The 20,447-nt window shown below is 40.4% G+C and overlaps 1 protein-coding gene across 1 annotated transcript in view; it reads right to left on the bottom strand.

Moving 5' to 3' along the window:
* Positions 1–20,447, bottom strand: part of plxnc1 (plexin C1) — a 47,022-nt gene extending 26,575 nt beyond the window's left edge. Inside the window, exons 1-21 of the mRNA XM_037760480.1 lie at positions 19,278–20,447; positions 17,778–17,900; positions 14,766–14,900; positions 14,511–14,611; positions 14,324–14,429; positions 14,075–14,240; positions 13,765–13,867; positions 13,297–13,372; positions 12,894–12,929; positions 12,623–12,756; positions 11,467–11,646; positions 10,424–10,532; positions 9,677–9,850; positions 9,422–9,589; positions 8,438–8,534; positions 8,234–8,335; positions 6,438–6,541; positions 6,278–6,319; positions 5,121–5,245; positions 4,074–4,272; positions 3,050–3,196 (exon numbers count right to left, since the gene is read on the bottom strand). Coding sequence (XP_037616408.1) covers positions 3,050–3,196; positions 4,074–4,272; positions 5,121–5,245; positions 6,278–6,319; positions 6,438–6,541; positions 8,234–8,335; positions 8,438–8,534; positions 9,422–9,589; positions 9,677–9,850; positions 10,424–10,532; positions 11,467–11,646; positions 12,623–12,756; positions 12,894–12,929; positions 13,297–13,372; positions 13,765–13,867; positions 14,075–14,240; positions 14,324–14,429; positions 14,511–14,611; positions 14,766–14,900; positions 17,778–17,900; positions 19,278–20,291 — 3,441 coding nt within the window. The 5' untranslated portion in view covers positions 20,292–20,447. The remainder of the gene's footprint in view (positions 1–3,049; positions 3,197–4,073; positions 4,273–5,120; positions 5,246–6,277; positions 6,320–6,437; positions 6,542–8,233; positions 8,336–8,437; positions 8,535–9,421; positions 9,590–9,676; positions 9,851–10,423; positions 10,533–11,466; positions 11,647–12,622; positions 12,757–12,893; positions 12,930–13,296; positions 13,373–13,764; positions 13,868–14,074; positions 14,241–14,323; positions 14,430–14,510; positions 14,612–14,765; positions 14,901–17,777; positions 17,901–19,277) is intronic.

Below are 20,447 nucleotides of genomic sequence, written 5' to 3'. Positions count from 1 at the left end.
GCTTTGAATTATGTTTTTATAATTTCTTTTTTACTTGCTCTTGAGTCCGTTTCACACCACCGGAGACGGGGACGCAACTGAAACAAGGTTGAAATAGTCATCAATCATCACTTAACTTTCATGCTAATATCACCCAAATTATAAAACAACGAAGACTAAAATACCTTGGTCTGCATCTAGTGTCAGGAACTTCTCTCTGAGGAGTAGGGTGTGTTCAAAGGAAGTCTGTTCATGCAGTGTGTGGGTTCATTGATGTGTTTAATCTGAGAAACGCTGAGACGCTCCACTTCCTTGAATTAAGTGTTTTCGTGAAGAGTCTGACTCAGTAGCTGCTTTTCTTAAAACAGGTTCTGTCACGGCTTAAAATGTGATGTATTTTAGGGTTTCTCCTTCATCAGAAGCAGCATCATTCATGTAAATGAAAGACTGTATGCAATGAGTTCTCACTTGTAAAACTGTCCAATTGTAAAAACTGGCTATTGGCTGCTACATCTGCAGGACATGTGACCTTTGATGAGCTGCAGTGGTTGAGCAAGTATTCAGTAAAGAACTTGTGTGGACATCTTCATATACTAATCCTCTATTGATCAATCCATGCCTTTCTCAATATTTAGCGTCCTGTCACAATACTTAACACATCCCTCATTGCCGTAACCAAACATCTTTCACTCTCATTTTCAGTCAATGACTGACAGCTAACAGATATTTCCTACAAGTAGGATGAGATGGTACCGTTTCTCAGTTTCACTTGTGTTACCAAGGTTCCTGTTTATTGAGCGATGGATTTAGTAATCTGATTTATATTCTTATCGGTGTGCTTCTGGATCTATTCCAGAACTTCTCTGTTGTGCAAAGTCCGGGAAATTAGTCAAGTTAAGATAACCCGACAACATGTAATAAATAAAGCCATGTCAAGCTTATAGCTGCACTGCTTTGCAGAACACGTGAAGGAGGAAGTGGTTCAGTACAATCCTTCATATAAACACCCACACCGAGGTGCTTTGAGCTAAATGCCAACGTCAGCATGCTAACATGTTCAAACTAAACACAAAGTACAGCTGAGGCTGATGGGATGTCATGATTATTGCATGAAAACTGCTTTGAAACTAAAATGTGTGAGACATTAAAATGTTTACCTGAGTATGCAAATATATATATATATATATATACATACTGTATATACACACACATATACATATGTCAGTGTGTTTCTGAACTATTTTAGAACTTCGCTGTTGTGCAACATCCAGGAAATATAAACCCAAAAACATGCAGTAAATGAAGCCATGTTAAGCTTTTTAAAGCGATACTGCTTTGCATGTTCAAAGGGGGCCTTAAATGAGGAAGTAGTTCAGCACCAGCCGCAGTGCACTGACAAGCTGTCTCAAGACTCTCAGTGTGGCAAATATCCTTCATTTACTCACCCACATACCGAGGTGCTGTACGTCAGCATGCTAACATGTTCAAACTAAACACAAAGTACAGCTGAGGCTGATGGGGATGTCAGTACTATTGCAGGTAACTGCTTTTAAACTAAAATGTGTGAGACATTCAAATGTTTACCTGAGTATATATATATAGATATATATATATAGACATATATATATCTATATATATATAGACACTCACCGGCCACTTTATTAGGCACACCTGTTCAATTGCTTGTTAACACAAATAGCTAATCAGCCAATCACATGGCAGCAACTCAATGCATTTAGGCATCTAGACGTGGTGAAGACGACTTGCTGAAGTTCAAACCGAGCATCAGAATGGGGAAGAAAGGGGATTTAAGTGACTTTGAACGTGGCATGGTTGTTGGTGCCAGACGGGCTGGTCTGAGTATTTCAAAAACTGCTGATCTACTGGGATTTTCACGCACAACCATCTCTAGGGTTTACAGAGAATGGTCCGAAAAAGAGAACATATCCAGTGAGCGGCAGTTGTGTGGACGGAAATGCCTTGTTGATGTCAGAGGTCAGAGGAGAATGGGCAGAGTGGTTCGAGATGATAGAAAGGCAACAGTAACTCAAATAACCACTCGTTACAACCAAGGTATGCAGAATACCATCTCTGAACGCACAACACGTCCAACCTCGAAGCAGATGGGCTACAGCAGCAGAAGACCACACGGTACAAGCAAGGTGTACCTAATAAAGTGGCCGGTGAGTGTATATATATATATATATATATATATATATATATATATATATATATATATATATATATATATATATACACACATATACACATGCAGTAAATGAAGCCATATCAAGCTTTTTAAAGCGATACTGCTTTGCATGTTCAAAGGGGGCCTTAAAATACATGAGGAGGAAGTAGTTCAGTACCAGCCGCAGTGCACTGACAAGCTGTCTTAATACTCCGTCTACTCTGTAGACAAACATTGTCTTATCAATACATCATTTTTGCTAACAAAGGGTGTGTATTGTTTTCACATATCTTCTTCTTTTGTACTGTATTTATGTATTCTATTGTATCGTACTGTGTTGTACTGTATTTATGTATTCTATTGTATGGTACTGTGTTGTACTGTAGTGCTTGCTGAAGCATTGTATTGATAATATTTCTAATTTGTAATATAACCTGCCCAGGAACTACAGATGAAAATGTGCTCTTTAGCCAACTCTGGCACATTTTCATCAAGGTAGAAAGTTAACTGAAATATTGATTAATGTGCACTGTTCTACAAATATTGCAATATCGGGGGGTACTGTGTACATATTTCATCATTAGACAGAGCATTATGTAAGCACAGTTTTGTACTTACCAAACTAAAAACAGAACTAAGAATTGGGAAGTGTTAAGGATTGCTTCCACATGTAAAAGCACAACTGGCTAAACGTGTGATGTACTAAGCGAATACGGAAATGTACCACACATAGTTTGGTAGTTATTCCATGAGTGTGGAGTGAATAAAACAACACAAGATGATCTCTTGTTTAGACCCAAGTCATCTGCTCAAGTGTGCAAATGCCCTGAGATATAAAAAGTGTGTGTGTGTGTGTGTGTATGTGTGTGTTTGTGTTTGTACCAGGGAGCTGTAGTCCTGAGCCTGCCACAGCAGCCAGTCCTCGCTGAGTGTGTACAGAGCTTTCTCTGTCACACAGTCCACAGGTCCTTTTGCGGTCTGCTGCGTGAGAGCGCTCACCATCAGGAACAGGTGCTGGCCGACGCTTTCCTGCACAAAATCAGAAACAGGAACTCAGTCGGTCAAACGTGGTCAAACGTCATGGGCTAGATTTTCTAGCCCATGGTGTGTAAGTGTGTTTGAGACAGAGAGAGAGTGACAGAGAGAGGGGAGGAGAAGGTGGAAGGTGATAAAATAAAGAGATTTTAAACTGCATTTTAGGCTTTTAGTCTTTTTTCGTCACCCTGAGTGTTTAATGACGTTGGTGCTCGTCATCGTCTCATCTCAGTCATGGGAAAAAAAAAGTTGTTGACGAACATATTTCATCATAGTTTTTGTTAACAAAAGTAAAAATATACTGAACTGTGAACTATGTATGCAGTTAACAGTTAATGTCCGTAACCATGGTAACGTTTCCTTTATTAGGTATGTGGGCAAACAGACGAGGTCTTTTTTTAGCTTCGCAGAATATGTTCCTGTTGACTTTACACATTGTCACACAAGTTTCTCAAATTTTTTTCAACTGACAAAAAAAAGAGTCAAAAGTAAAGAGTCTACAGCCACGCTGGCGGCTCTGTGAGGCTGCACTTAATAGGCACAGTGGTGCTTTGAGGTCAATGCTATTATTATCGGGCTAACATGTTCACAATGACACAGTTAACATGGGGAAGTTTAGCAGGTAAAATGCTTACCATCTTAGATTAGCATGCTAACATTTGCTAATTCGCAATAAACACAGAAAAGTACAGCTGAGGCTGATGGGAATATTATTTAGTTTGCAGGTATTTGATTATAAACCAAAATTTAGGAGAAGTTAAAATTTTAATCCGATGAAAAGTCAGATGCTGGCATGGTTAAAATAACTGAACTTTTCCTTGAAGTTTTATAGAACAGCAAAAGACAAAAAAGAGACGTGAGAGAAACTGACCCTGAGGAAGCCGTAAAGGCAGATGGACATCCAGTTGGTCAGCAGCTTCTCCACAGTGGACTCGGTGCGTCGTAGCAGCAGTTTGGGCTGAGCGTTGCTGTTCTGCTGCATCAGAGCCTTCAGCAGAACCTCCATCACCTCGGTCAGGTACGACAAGTTGTTGTGGAGCGCTACGGTCAGTAATGACGCCATCGTACACCTGGACGAGAGCAGACAAAGGTGAGGAGACGAAAGTAGGCAACGCCAGGATACAGGATGCGGGTTCAAACATAATACAATGAAGAGGAAGAAGAAGACAGAGCAATGAGTGCAACAGGATAATTGATTGGATGAAGACATAAGAGAGTACGAAGAGAACTATAGAAGAGAATAAAACAGGTGTGCCGATTCAACTATTCCGTCAATTAATCAATTAAAAAAATGAAAATTAAATGATTTTCAAAATAAATAAATACATTTTTCAAGCAAGAATGCAAAAAACTACCTGGTTTCAGCTTCTCAAATGAGAGGATTTGCTGCTTTTCTTTGTCACATATGACAGTAAATTGAATAATCTTTGGGTTTTGGATTGTTGATCGGACAAAACAAGCAAATTTATCAACATGAGTTCTGAAAAATGTCAAAGTTTAACATTTCATAGACATAACTGACAGTAAGCAACTGACAAGACAACGATTAGTCACAAAAAATTACCCAAGGATGAAAGTGAAGGTGAAGAAAATAGGACATACTAGAAGAGACCAAAATAGGCAAGAATGGAACAACAATAGTAGAATAGAGAACTGAAACTGAAGATAACAGAATAGACAAGAGCAGACAAAAATGAAATAATATAGACCACAGTAAAGGACGGAAGATTAGAATCGAGTATGGTAAACGCTAAAGAGGAGAAAGCTAGTAAAAGAGAACAGGATAGATAGATGTACTTTATTTATTTATCATTCTATTCAAGCTTATTCAGAATAGACTTAAAGCTGCATTTTACACTTCAGACATCTTTTGTTACTGTATATAACAGTCATGCAGAGTAAAACACCACAAACTGACTTGTCTTTGATGGTGAAGGTCTTCTGCTCCTCCAGAGCGTGCACCATAGATGTGATGAAGAGCCGGTCCTGGAGCAGCCTGGACAAGCCCTGGCAACAGTCGTCAAGCTGAACCTTCACCGCATCCTGATTTCAGGTCAGATATACAACAACACATCACCGACAACAGTTATGCTGTGTTCACAAACAAGTTGTTACTCGCATAAGTTGGACCGCTGGTATCATTTGAGTTCATTCCCGCTAGACGCGCCAGAGAGGATAAGGAACTTATCTCCATAGACACCAACAACATTTCTTTCTGCCATCAACCAAGGGAGAAATAACCACTGTTGCTGCTCTGTACATGTTGTGAAAGTCTCAGATATGTCAGAAAACCAAACACCGTCCTGTCTGGGTTCATAACATCACCCGGCGGCGAGCTGTATTTACATACAGTGCCATTGCCCTGACTGTATCTAGCAAGCCACATGTCGCTGAAGTGGTATGAACCCAAAATAAACAGATTGTGCTGTGATTTCATACTAATAAACAATTAAAAAAAAGATACCGAAATAACTACATAATGATGTTGATTTGTAAAAAGTCTGAATTCATGCTTTGTCAGGTCTGTCTGCAAGACATCAAGCAAACAACTTTTAAATTGTTTGTTTTCTGAATGGAGTTTGGATCGATCAGTGCCAGGCTATGCAGCTGCTCCATCAACACTCAAGATAAAGTCATCTAGGCATAAATACGGCAGCGATGTTGTTGTTTACACCATAGACAGTCTGTAGTTTATACACAAACATTTATTTACAGAGTTCCGTCCGGTCTCTGTAAAGATATGATTTACTATCGTAGCTCTGGGTGACCACAGACAGCTACAGTATTTTTTCCTCCATTTCTGATTCAACAACATCAGGACGTCAGTGACGACAGGAGGAGAATCTCAACGCTGATAGGCTTTCATGCCACAGCGTCACACAAATTGGTCGCTCGAGTTGAAATATTTCAACTCCTGCAAATACGCAAGATCACCTGTTTGCACAAATTTGCGTCCATTCACCTCTTTTGCATTGACTTTTTATGTAACCGCGCTGTGAGAAAAATTTGCTTTTGGCGTGAACACACCATTACAAAGTGGTACCAACATCGACAACAGCTGGTGTCAGACCTTACCTGACCAATGTCTTTGATACATGATGTCATCAAAGATTCATTCTGAAAAACAATAACAAAAACAATAGCTTTGTAAATCTGGCAATGATGATGTATTATATGTGATATTTCACAATTTTACAGAATCAGTCTGTAGGATTTCTTTCCAGCTCTGCTGTACCTCAGGAAAAAAGATTCTGGAGGCAAAGTGCTTGTAGTCCAGGAAAGGAATCGTTCCAACATTTTCCATCAGGTCAGTTTTCTCTGTCTGCAGATCCACAAAGCCTACGGAAGACAGTTAGGTGAGGCTGCTTTTATTGGACTATTTTACCTGTGTGTGTGACGTGGCTGGAGAAAACACTTTGTACAGAAAAACAGTAGCAAGGACAAAGCAGATTATAAATATTTCGCTTTAGTGTCAGGTAAAAAAAAGCTTAACTGTGAAGAAAGCATCAGTTTGCAAGTCACAAATAAAGAGGAAGTGAAAACGCGTGACTGCGGTCCTGTTCAGATCTGGCATTAACATGCGTCTTGGGTATTCTGATAACAAGGGGACAGCCACAAGTATCTCAGTTCACACCTGGCACTAGAATGTGTCGAGTGACCACTTGTGATCTCACTGAAAATAAACACGCACATCATTTCTGTTGCAAAGACCAAATGTATTGTTTTTAACCGACGGGAGGCAGCAGTAGTCATATTTATAATTATACACATTCGTGAATTACATTAAATTAGTAATAAGGCGGTCAATTGATTAAAATATTTAAGCGTGATTAATCACGATTGTCCATCGTTAATCGCAATTAATCACATATTTTTTATCTGTTCAAAATGTACCTTAAAGGGAGATTTGTCTTTGCAGTATTTAATACTCTTATCAACACAGGAGTGGGTAAATATGCTGCTTTATGCAAATGTATGTAAATATTTATTACTGGAAATCAATCAACAACACAAAACGATGGCAAATGTTGTCCAGAAACCCTCACAGGTACTGCATCTAGCATAAAAAATATGCTCAAATCATAACATGGCAAACTCAATACAGCCGTCAGTGTGCAGTGTTGATGTCTAGGGCTTTTATTGTGAAAGGTCAGAACGGAAGGAGTGACGCTCTTATGCGCTGCTAATCAAGTGTTTGCCTTTATTTGATCACCTTCATAAAGTATAAAACCCTCAGCTACACAAGGTGTTGTGGATCACTTCTCTCCGTTGAGTAACACGGACACAAGAGACATTTTCTTTTTTTAACATCGACCGTATTTGTGTGACAAGTGTTGCATCCGAAAAAGGAACAAGTTCAGGGCATTTCACACCATAAACAGGAACTGCATGGGTGTGTGTTTTGAGGCTATAGATAATAAAGTGAAGTGGTTAAACATGGGAGCCAGTCTCTGATAAGGTTGAGTCATTTATCAAGTACGATCAGATACAGTTTCCACAATTTGTAACTGCCTCGCTAGCAGCTCTGCCAAGCTGCACTCAGGCACAGTGCTATATGCAACATGCTGATGTTTAGCAGGTGTAATGTTGAGCACGTTCACCATCGTAGTTTAGTGTGATAGCATGCTAACATTTACTAAATTAGCAATAAAAAAAAAATACAGCCGTCATTAGTTTTGCAGGCATTTGGTTATAATCCAAAGTAGGCTATTGGACAAATTTTGACCTGGTGATGGTGCTAGATGAAAAGTTAAAAGAGTACTCCAACGATTTAGCATTGCACTCCTGTACCGTTGTCCGGCCCATGATGAATGGAGTTTAAAAATTTTTCAACGACTCGCAAACTCCAATCAAAGCTGCCTAGTTTGACCGTTTCATTGGAGTTCACGAGTTGATTGACAGCTGCTCAGAGACGTCAAGGCTCCAGCTCGCTCTGATTGCTTGTTTTCCTCTGGTCTGGGGATTACGGAGTATACATTAAGAAGAGCAGAAAAGCAGATTATGCTGCAGAAGTGGCTTGAGAAGACTGACCTTGTCTAATGTCATTCCTGATGTCGAGCTCCAGGTCTTCCATACGCTTGTTCATCCCATCAGTGAGCTTCTTCTGTTGGCTTCGGTAGATGATCAGCACAGCTGAAAGACATAACCAAGCACACAAAGAGAATTTAAAAATAGAAAATGGTATTCCAGGTAAGGTTTGACCTGTATGTGCTTTTGAGGCTGGTGGGTATTTACCAACAATAATGCAGGGTATCAGCAGGAGGGCAAGCAGTATCAGCAAAAGTAAAGAAGATTTAATGTTCAGTTGTACCGTCTTGTCTCCATACTTTATCTGTAAAAAAACAATAATCACACTATATCTGAAAGGAATTTTACAGAGCACAAACACATGTTTACTACTTAAAGTTATGTTTTAGTAACTATTGCATGGAAACTAGGGCTTTCAATCGATTAACATATTGTGATTAATTGCATGATTGTCCATAATTAGCAAATGAATCGCACATTTTTTATCTGTTCAAAATGAACCTTAAAGGGAGATTTGTCAAGTATTTAATACTCTTATCAACATGGCAGTGGGCAATTATGCTTGCTTTATGCAAATGTATGTGTATATTTATTATGTAAAATCAATTAACAACACAAAATAATGACAAATATTGTCCAGAAACCCTCACAGGTACTGCATTTAGCATAAAACAATATGCTCAAATCATAACATGGCAAACTGCAGCCCAACAGGCAACAACAGCTGTCAGTGTGTCAGTGTGCTGACTTGACTATGACTTGCCCCAAACTGCATGTGATTATCATAAAATGGGCATGTCTGTAAAGGGGAGACTCGTGGGTACCCATAGAACCCATTTACATTCACATATCTGGAGATCAGAAAATAGCCATGACAGTTTTCCTCACCAAAATTTAGCTAGTTAGGTTAGGAAAAGTTAGGAGCGTTATTTAGCCTCCTTCATGACAAGCCAGTATGATATGATTGGTACCAATGGATTCCTTAAGTTTTTCTAGTTTCATATGATACCAGTATCTTCTCTCTTCCTTTGAAATGGCGTTAAAAACGAATTTGCGTTAACAAGTAATTTATTACGTTAACTTTGACAGCCCTAATGGAAACCAATATACTTCTGAGGACTTTGGACGTATTCTGTATCATGCTGTTGTATAGTATTGTCTAGATTGATGTCGTGTGACTGAAAGATTTACCAATAACTGCTGAAATTTAGCGTTGGGTGTCCCTTTAATCTCGCAGATGAAATATTCAATCTCAGTACTGTTGTCTTTGTCTTCCATGATGCAGAGGTATTGCTTTCCTTCCTCAACGCCCCACACTGTCAACTCTGCTGGGCTCATCTCCAGCTTGTCTGCCTTTTTCTGAAATAACAACAAGAAACAAACTCTCACCTATAATGTATTCATGTCCCATATTTGTGCATGCGTGCTAAAAAAAAAATGCCTTACCTGTATGGTGATGCGCACATCGTCCCCAGTCTTTGTGGTGGTGAAGCTAATGAACTCGGGGTCTGGGTAGTAGGTTATTGTTGTGGAGCAGGCCAAGGTTTTATTAGCTACTCTCACAGACACAGTGCTGTTAGAAATCCCTTTTTCAGCTGCAGGTGTGTCATAGGTGAGGTTCTGCAGAGAGTAAAAAAAAAAAAAAGTCCTATATATGTTATATATAACATAATCTGTATATGGCATAATTTGTTCCCAATGAGGAGAGAGCGTATACCGCCATATGTGGCCGCCTCGAGGAAAAAACATCTTTTGTTCTGAGTGCTCCGCCTTTTTGTGCGGCCGCTGCAACTTTTCAGAAAAGCGTTGGTGACGTCACCGTAGAAAATGGAGGAGAAGCTTGTTTGTGACGTGTCTGTCGATCCTGAGCTTTATATGTCAGACAATGCCTTATAAGTTGTCTCCGATGGATTGTCCTCCCTACTCTACGGCTGTCAGATCAGGTCACAGCTGGTGTGCGCGGCGTAGTGGCGCCAGGTAGAAACCTGCAGCCCCTCGGTGCAACATCGACCGGAGAGACGGACATCCAACGTTAAAGATCAAAGTCAGCGCTCTGCAGATATTGAGCGTCATCTTTTCTTGGTGTAATCGGTAACACCGGTGTCACAATATATTAACTGTAGGAAATGGGCATGCTGCGATATAATGTGACAATGTACTCTATTGCAGCATTGTGGACATTTACAGACCCACCTGATAGTTGCTGTCTCCGGGAAGTTGGACTTCCTTCGGGGCGTGGCTGTGCAGGACCCCTTCCACAAACTCCATGTGGGATCCCATGAGTGTCATCTTCCTCTTCCCACTACAGGACAGAGAACACAACATTTACTGTAATACAGATTCAATACAAGAGAAAGCGTTTTCCGACCACGATAGCCTGATATGATGGAAAAATCACATCTGTGTCTACCACTTTTATAAAAGGGTTACCTACACGGTGGATATGAGTGACAAACCACCATACTGGAAACTGTAATATTATCACTCAGAGGAAGGGCTGAGTTTTAAAATGATAACTTTGAGGAAAAAGTTCTGTTCTTCTTTAATTTAAGTAAAATACGTATCTCCTCTTTAAGTTAACATAATGGTGATACATTAATGCTTATAGCCCTGGGTAACCCTTCAATGTTTCATGTGCATGTTCCATGTTTTTTGACAAGGGTTAAAAGACATCTTATAACAAAGGCAGAAGTGGCACTTTCAGTTGCTGCAACTAAAAAAAAAAGGGAAGTGGTCTTTCTGGTAAAAGACGTGGCTTTAGGGAAGTGTCCGTCTTTTCCCCGTAAGATGACCCTGAAGCTGTAACTGTTACTTACGAACATTGTTTCCTAGAATAAGTCTTGGTCAGATCTATTGAAGTTAGTGACAAAGCACTGGGTGCAGATCCCAAAATAGCCTACTGAAGTTTTCACTGCCCTGTTTGATAGCCATCAGTGCTGTCTAGAACATCTGTAATGCCAAAGTATCAAAATAAATGGTCAAATCAGTTATAAGATCTTTATAATAACCATGATGTATTCTTTTATAATCAAGACCACATTTCCTGTCAACCCGCGTTGCTTCATAATGCCTCTCCATATAAAGAGATAGAGTAAAGTGCATCGCAGTTTGTTGCGTATGGGGCTGCGTAGCCGCAGACCAGTCAGGGTGACCCGTGCTGTCCTAATGTTATGGCTGATCGGTGTACAAACATCAAAGTCTGTATGTTTGTGTTGGGAAAAAATATCCAGTCATACCTCATCCAGGTGCTGCGTGGTGCAATGTCGGTGAAGGATGGGGATGACCGGTAGGTAATTGTAGCGCTACCATGGCAACTTCCGTCTGGGAGGAGAACACATACTTTGACCGCTCCTTTGTTATCGGTACTGGGAATGTGGAACGTCAGATTCACACCGGTGTTGTTCCATACAGGAGATCTGAGAGAGAGAGAAACCAGTTAGTCGCACTGAGATCAAGACTCACTTTTTTAAGAATTTAAGAAACATCAAAACAACTAGAATATGCAGAAAACCCTGAAAAATAGCCAGAAGCATAGCAGCAAAATCTGCCTCAACATAAATAAACATCAGTTTAAACTCTCCAAGATGGTGTTTTATAAGCTTAACACATCTGAATGATAACTGCTATTAAAAAATATAAACCACTAAGTAAAAGATAATGTACAGCGAGCCAGTAATTGTTGCGAAATAAACCCAGACAGGGCGATGCAGTCATTATTTCACAACAATGACTGGCTCGCTGTACATTATCCTGCTTATCACAGGGCTACTTACTGAAGAAATCAATAATTTGACACAAAAAAGGGGCCGCCAGAGTCCGACATCAGAACTGCGTCCATAGCAACGGCCTGTTATGCATAGCAACGGTCTGCTATGAAGAAATAATAGACCCTAGAGCGCCGTAATTGACCAATCAGAATTGAGTATTCAACAAAGCCTTACTTAAAAAATCAATTATGGTGCCTTTAAATGGTGTCGTGTTTAACGTGTTCACGCTTGTTGTTTGAGGCTTTCCTAAAGTTAAAAACAAGGCAGTTGCTCCATTGACAAAATGAGGTTTCTGACTTGCTGCAACACCAGACTGAAGTTTATAATCTGGATTTGCTAGCATGTGTGAACCACAATGTAAGCCTCCTTTTAGTACTTAAAGTACTTAAAAACCTCAAACAAAATCTCCTCTGTGGAATAGAACTTTATTTTACACCAAAAAAAATATAGTTTCTGATTTTAGGAAAGAGCAGTGCACATATAGTATTGACTAAACGGTCACCGATAAGTATTGAGTGAATTGACAACACTTGTAATATGGGTGTCACTTCTCTATAATAATTGTGAAATTTGAAATTTCATTTATAGTGTCAGCATAATCTTAGCCGAACGTAAACTAACTCACTCTCGTGGAGTGCAGTCCATGTCCGCATGGATCCTCACTCTGGTCACATCACTGAGGTTATGACCCGACAACATCGCATGGTTTCTGCCGTAGAAAGACACGACACTGGGAGTGATGGAGGAGATCTCTGGTATCTGAGAGTAAAAAACACACACACAAAGATAAATCAGTTCTAATGCATTATCTTCTACTGAGGTTTTAATCTCTACTGAATGTGAATGAGGCGAGCATCGGAGGAAGAATGTGTGTGAGAATTGAGGTTCAAACTCACAAAAAAGTTCATGCTTGATATCTTGCAAACACTGTCCTGCAGGAGGAAGTCACAGGAAGGAATTAAGCAGGTTGACATTCACTGTAAAAGGTACTATTAAGAGTTGATTCAGGACTTGTTTCGGCTAACGTTAGCTTAGTATTTGCTAATTGTTTCCAGTAGTCAACATGATTTACACATACCTTGTTAAACATTTGTTGCTGACAGTCTGAAACAATTCTTGTTAACTAGTCATAACAAATATCTGAATTTTAGTGTCGTTCATAGTCTTCAGTTTTACAAATGTCTCAAAATGAATGCTGTGCTGTTGCATTGATGTTCAAATGCAGTACTTGGAAACACGGCATGCATGAAAAACAACATGTATGGAGTCTGGAAAAAACATAAAAACATGCATAATTACATTCCGCGCTCCTTGATTTGCCCAGGAACAGACGTTTTTGCTCCAGCCACATCCAGCCTCGATACACTTCCGACACCTGAGGAGAAAACAAATGTTATCACCTATTGTTGTTGATAACACCTGGATATGAATCATAATGTGTTTGTGTGTGCAGGTTTAAGTTGTATGAATATGTGTTTGTTGTATGTCAGCTGGATTCCTGAGGTTGAGCTAACAGCAAAAATGTTAATTTAATGATAAATAAACCTTGCAAAGAAAGAAAGAATGAGGCTTTCTCAGGAACATTGGCTTTTATCTAAAAGAATTTGGACAGTTGTCTACATAAATGGGACCTGATAATTTCATCAGTGGTGCATCTGACTGACGTGTTTCAGCTTTTTTTTTTTTTACTTTCTCAGCTATATATTATATAATTTATGTTTAAATTATCAGTCTACTTAAATTACTTAAAAATGGTAGTAGACTTACAGGACAGAAGTTGGCGGTCCCCTGATGTCAGAGCAGTTGGACAGCGTCAGTCGTTCCAACAAGTATGTCGTCCCAAGTCTAACCCTAACTGCGACATGCAGGCCTGTTGAGTTAAAATAATACAGTGAATGTCAGAGTCTTGGGTATAATTTTCAGCAACACACGTTTTTATGTGATGTAACAATATATAACATGAAACAACACAGATTTGTCAACTTTTCATCTCATAGGATTCTTGTGACGGTGTGAAAGTCACTGATCATCACGTATTTAATTCACTGGATTCTTATATTTATCAAAGGTCACTGACCTTCAGCAGGAAGTGTGCTATTTGTAAGGATGCAAGTGCATTTTGGGAACTGTGGAGGAAGGGTTTCCCTGCAATAAGGCTCTCTGGAACTTGAGGGGAATTCACAGGCGAAGTTAGACAGCGCGTCCTGGCCCACAGTCAGGTGTGTGAGGATGATAAGTTCGATCTGAGAAAGGAAGGATGTGAGTGTTTAAAAGATAAATAACTGACAGTCACAACTGACTATAGTTGATTTTATGTAATCTGTACCTGACCAGTCTTGTCTTTTACAACTTTGTGGGAAACCATTTTCAGTTGAAAATCATCAGGAATGGATAACCAGTCTGAATCTTGGCAGTCGTCTTCAAATGTGCAACTAGGAAGAGAAAATTATGTTTTAACCACCAGGTTTATAATTGTTTGAAGGTGTCTCAACTGCAGATGTTGTTTCCCTGACCTTTTTTTAGAGCCGCACCAGACGCAGTATGGATCCTGTGCAGACCAGCAGTCCTGCACATTTGTGTACGTGCTGCACTTTGACACGGGTACACGCTTCATCTGGAACAAAACACAAAACATAGCAGCGCTTTAAAATACAGCATACGTACATATGACCATTGTGGTAATAAAAACATCTGAAAATGTTAAAGTATTCATAATCTCTCGGTGTTCACCAAACCCTGATATGTTTATACATGTACAATGCACCTACCCGGTTTTGAAATGGCATGTACACATGTTTAAGATCCACTTGATCCAGATGCATTTTGGGAAACAACTGCCGGTCGTCATTGGCCCTGTAGAGCACCCTGGGACAGGTGGAGTGATAGTTGTTGTCCACAGCAAGCTGAAAACAAGAATGTAGCTTTGATACGTTTCTGACAGACTGAGCTGCTCTGCTGGTAAATGTCAACGGTTATGGTTTGATGAGAGGATTAAAAGATGGAGAGAGCTGAGGCCTGTACGACGAAGCAAGTTCAACATACCCAGGGTATCTTTTCCTTATCTGGTTTAACTAACCCTAACAAACTCGATCACGCTAAGCGGTCCTACGACATACGACCAATCACAAACATGGACAAGTCTACTGTCAGCAGAGAGGCACATTTTACAAAGGAAGAGACAACTATAATAACAGACAAATAAAAAGAAGTTAAACACATAATCCAGACTAATTGAAACACAGTTGAAGCTGCCAAATGCCGGACGGACAGCTGGCAAAAGAAAAAAAAAGTGCCGTTGTGTGATGTTTGTAAATTAACAGACTTATTAATTTAACGGAACACTCAAAAGTCAGATATAATCGTCTAGATTATAAAAAGCTTTCAGAGTATAATGGATGAATGGATCACACGTCTTTATGGCCTTCGACAAGGTTGTGGCCTGTATGACTATTTCTGCCTTCTCTCAGCTGCGTCTCTGACTCCGGCGGTGTGAAAACAAACTTGAGAGCAAATAAAAAAATTAATCTTGAAGTGGTAAGCACCTAAAGCATAGGGCCAGCTGTCCTTCCTGCATTTGTCAGTTTAAATTGTGTTGCTTTTAACCTGGATTATGACTTAAACTTCTGTGTGTAATATTATCATATGATCTGCGCACCGAGCTCTGATTGGTCACACAAGTTGATCTCTTATCTGGAACATAACCTGCTCCGGAGCAGGTGTTCAGCATAAGTTACCGTGGCAATCTACCCCGGTAAGAAGTGAACCACCGTCGTAGGACAGAAAAACTCAGAGTTAAACCTGAAGTTACCTCGCTAACTGCTAATCCTGTTTGTAGTACAGGCCTCTGGACCTTTAAATCAACGCAGTCCAATGGAATTCAGCTATCACTAATTTCATGTTTTACACCTCCTACTGCGACAAGTCTAAATGTCTTGAGATTTAGCGCTGCACAACCATAAAATAATGTATTCCTTAAAGAACATTACCACTGCTTATGACAAATAGCACAACTAAAAGTCCAGTCTGCCAAAAACATGTGCATATACAACTGTCTTTATTACTAAAATAGAATTTAACAAAGGGTATTATGTACCAGTGTATTACACAAGAACTGTATGGAACAAATAATGGGAAAACTATTTGCTGCTGCTGCAATCAGCGGCTGTGGTGATTCAGCAGAAGTAGAGTTGCATTTCCTGGTGAGTCTGTGGTTCGGGCATCTCTTACACGTCAAGCCACTTGCTAATGACCAGCACCATTAAGGTCGTTGAGGAAAAACCTGAATCCATTGATGCCTTTCAGTCCTAATGGGGACGCTGTGTTATCCTCTGATTGCAGAGAGCACACCACACCAGCACAGGAAAGTCTCTGTCTTTATGTCCACATCATGTAACTTCCACTGTGTTGCCTTACTTTATCATTTACCAACACACAGGATGTGATGCAACTATATTTTGTGCTGCTCTGGGTTAGTGTTTAAGCAGAAACTTCTCAGTCTCAGACTCACTCACCAGAGTATATTTTGGAGTTTATCAGGTTCATTTGAAACAAGCCGTTACATTCCTCTACATTCTTAGAGTCCTGTTATGATTTGAGATTACTCCAGCTGTCTGTCACGCCTCTTTTACGTTGCGGGTGCCGAAAACACTTCCGCAAAGGACAAACCGGTGTATCCTGGCTTATAGCTCCTCCGGCAAGCCTCCTCGAGATGCATTTTAGGAATTGGGGATGTCCTTCAAGATGGAGCACTAAGATTGATTTCCGGGTCACTAGCCGGAGGAGCGAGGAAACACAAAAATCGGGAAATGAGACACAGCCCTAGTCTCCCACCACATGATGTGTGGTTTGAGATTTGATTTCATGATAAGAACGGACAGGCGTTGAAGACTAATACACTGAGCGTGATAATGAGCTCTTGTTTCTGTTAATTTTTGTTTCTCGTTGAAGGATTATACTTAATTTAAGAACATAAACATAATCACCCTAAATGACCCAAATAAAGCTAAACAAACAAACAAACAAACAGAACAGAAACAAAAACACAGCATCACACTTTCATCTTGTGGTCGGCCCTTTCTGCATCATTGTTTCCAGCTATCAGGTGTCTTCCCTTATGTGTTACATTTGCCAGCGAGACTATAGAAAAGCCTTTTCTTCTCCGTTAGGCCTCGGCTGCATAGCAGGGAGAAATACACTTAAGGGGTTTTACGAACACTTTGTGGAAGTAAACTCAGCATGAAAGAGCCTATTGTGTCTAGCGGAGGGTCACTGTGGAGTGTTCCCAGACTTAAGTTCAATTCTTTAATCACGTGAGTGCGTACGTATAAAGACTTTCTGCAGAATTCAAATTGTTTTCTCAAGGAGATGGAAAGGAGACGGAGGATGATGTGATGGAGATGTGACAGAGGAAATAAAGAAGAGGGTGACAGGAAGCTGGTCAGTATTAACTGAAACTAATGCAAGAAACTGGACATTATTTTTCACGCCCCACTAAGAAGACTGAAATGACTACTTGCCAACACCTTCTGCACTTACGCACAACAAATAAAATCACATTATGGATCCAATTTAAAGTTGTAATGGAAGCATTTTAGAACATCATCCTTTCTATCATTTGATAAACACTATTGTTCAGGAAATATATTCATAACAGGTTTTTGTGACTTTTTTTTAAATTGAAGTTAATGTATTGATACTAATTCACATTAATAGTGATTCTAAATAAGTATTTTCAATAATAGATACATATCATATATATATATATCACTGTTTATACACACCTTAATGAGCTGCCCGTCTCCCGTCCCGATGAAGAAAACCATCCAGGCCTTCTGTCTCACTGCCAGCACAGAGGTCATGTAGTTCTGCCTGAAGAGCACTGCCTTCGGCTTCAGAATCTTTGGCTGAGAGACACAAACACATTGATCATCAGATTAGGATCCAACAGGTATTTATGGATTACTAAACAAGTATTTGGGGTACGTGAAACCGCTTATGATTATATAAAGCTCAATTAACTGCACTGCTAGGTCATCAAGTGTACTTATGGAACGTCATGTTCATTCATTTTTTGTTTCTCATTTCATTGCGTCTTTGAATGTGAGCTGCAACAGGGAGGCGCTGGCATATACTACATTACATGGTTACAAGGAATCCATCGGTACCAACCATGTCGTACTAGCTTGTCGTGAAGGAGGTTAAAATAACGCTCCACACTTAGGAAAAACTGGCATTTTCAAAAGGGGTCCCTTGACCTCTGACCTCCAGATATGTGAATGTAAATGGGTTCTCTGGGTACCCACGAGTCTCCCCTTTACAGACATGCCCACTTTATGATAATCACATCCAGTTTGGGGCAAGTCATAGTCAAGTCAGCACACTGACAGCTGTTGTTGCCTGTTGGGCTGCAGTTTGCCATGTTATGATTTGAGCATATTTTTATATGCTAAATGCAGTACCTGTGAGGGTTTCTGGACAATATCTGTCATTGTTTTGTGTTGTTAATTGATTTAAAATAATAAATATATACATATATTTGCATAAAGCAGCATATTTGCCCACTCCCACGTTGATAAGAGTATTAAATTCTTGACAAATCTCCCTTTAAGGTCCATTTTGAACAGAAATGTGCAATTAATCTTGATTAACTATGGAAAATCATGAGATTAATCACGATTAAATATTTTAATCGATTGACAGTAACATTTTAATTATTTTGTCACCATCTTCTACAGCAGTCAACTCCATAAGAGTTTCATAAATTGACTTCTCACCTTGATTGTGTAATGAGCCAGTTCAGTCAGCAAAACCTAGTTCCTTCCTTAAATATGCCGTCACCAGCAGACAGGATTGCACTTTGAAATAAATTTAAACCTTATTTATGTATTTATTTACAGAAATAATAATGTATAATAAAGGTATTTAGTCTCAAATAATTTTTCTTGCATTATTTTTCTAGCTTCTTAGAAGATTGCTTTCACTTCCCTCTTGGAGCACTTTGTAAACTGTCATTAGAAAAATACACATTATTATTAGTAGTGGTAGGCCTGGTTATGCCTTTATGATCGTCAGCCATAGAGATGGACAAACTGAAACAGATCGTTCCCATGTGGAGTGGAAGATTTTGTCAGTGCGTAAAATGAGCCCATTTGATGTTTCTAGTTTTGCAACTTTGTTGATGCATTTGTAAGACCACATATGAAACTGCTGTAACAGGTGGAGACAACAACATCCGATCACTCAAAAAACACGTTTATCCAGCCTATAATAAATCGACCAACCGTCGCTGTCAGTCTTTGCCCGGTAGTGCAGGCGATGCAGAAGTCTGGATCTGAATCCTCTACTATGGTGAGATCGGGGCTGATGTCAAACAGTAGCAGCTCGGTGTTGGTTTGTCCTCCGTCCACACTGAACACGCCGCTCCAGAGCACCGGCGGTCCACCCGGGATCACCGAGGAGGCGAGGAGTCTGCCGTCTGTCCCTCCACCACCAGAGATGCGGAGGGTCGCGCCCCGCAGCGACTTGAGAGTTGCTAATTTGCTCATTTTGCCCTCGAGCCAAATGAGACGGACTTTGTTGCTTTTGTCACTTGAGGGCAGGTTGGAGAACAGATAAATGACTGAATTATTCTGAAATCCATCCACAAACTCCACGTTGCCTTTGATAAGTTTGATTACAGTGGTAATGGAATTGCCAACAAGGGAAAATATTTTTCCATTCTGCTCGTTATTCGTGTTACGAAGGTTCACCGCTCCTGATTCCGAGGCGCAGCTGCTCGTTTTGGATGGGTCTTCATCTTGCTGTATGGCAGTCAGAATGTAAGTCTCTGTCTGCTTCACATCCACCAGGAAGCCAACGGACGCGCTGCTGGACCATGGGGATCCCACCTGGATGTGCTCCCTGTACCGCACATTGGAAATGTTGTTCAGGTCCAGCATCTCGCAGTAACCGCACTTGATCACCCCGCAGCTGATCAGAACTTCATCCTTAACCAACGGCAATAAAATGTTGACGCTGAAAGTTGCGTTCCTCCGGTCCATCTCAGAAACCCGAGAAAACTGCGCATCGTTCGTCTCATACCTCCCCTTCAGTGTTCCTCTCTGGGTCAGACTCTGGACCAGAGTCAGGTCGTGGCTCAGCTGGTACAGCTTCTCCTCTGTAGCGACGTAAACCATGTTGGTGGCCACGGCGAAGTGGCGGATGTCTCCATCAAACGTGAAGCCTCCATTCTCCTCCAGGCACCGACCCGGTTCTCCCCAGAGAATGAACAACAGACCAGGCAGCAGGATCATCATCTTCTTGCCGCGTAAACGCTCTCTACGCACTGACGGTCTTCATGGCACTCTGCTCTCCTCCACAGTGTCACTGGAGTCGTGCGTAAAAGCGCAATGAGTCTTTGGTGAAAAGAGAAGTGCTGAAAGTGGGAGGGAGTGCGCCCAGCGAAACCGAAA

This window comes from Sebastes umbrosus, chromosome 23 (assembly GCF_015220745.1).
Source record: "Sebastes umbrosus isolate fSebUmb1 chromosome 23, fSebUmb1.pri, whole genome shotgun sequence".
Classification (NCBI taxonomy): domain Eukaryota; kingdom Metazoa; phylum Chordata; class Actinopteri; order Perciformes; family Sebastidae; genus Sebastes; species Sebastes umbrosus.
The sequence above is the reverse complement of the archived record's forward strand: the minus strand, read 5'-3'. Positions and strand labels throughout refer to the sequence as shown.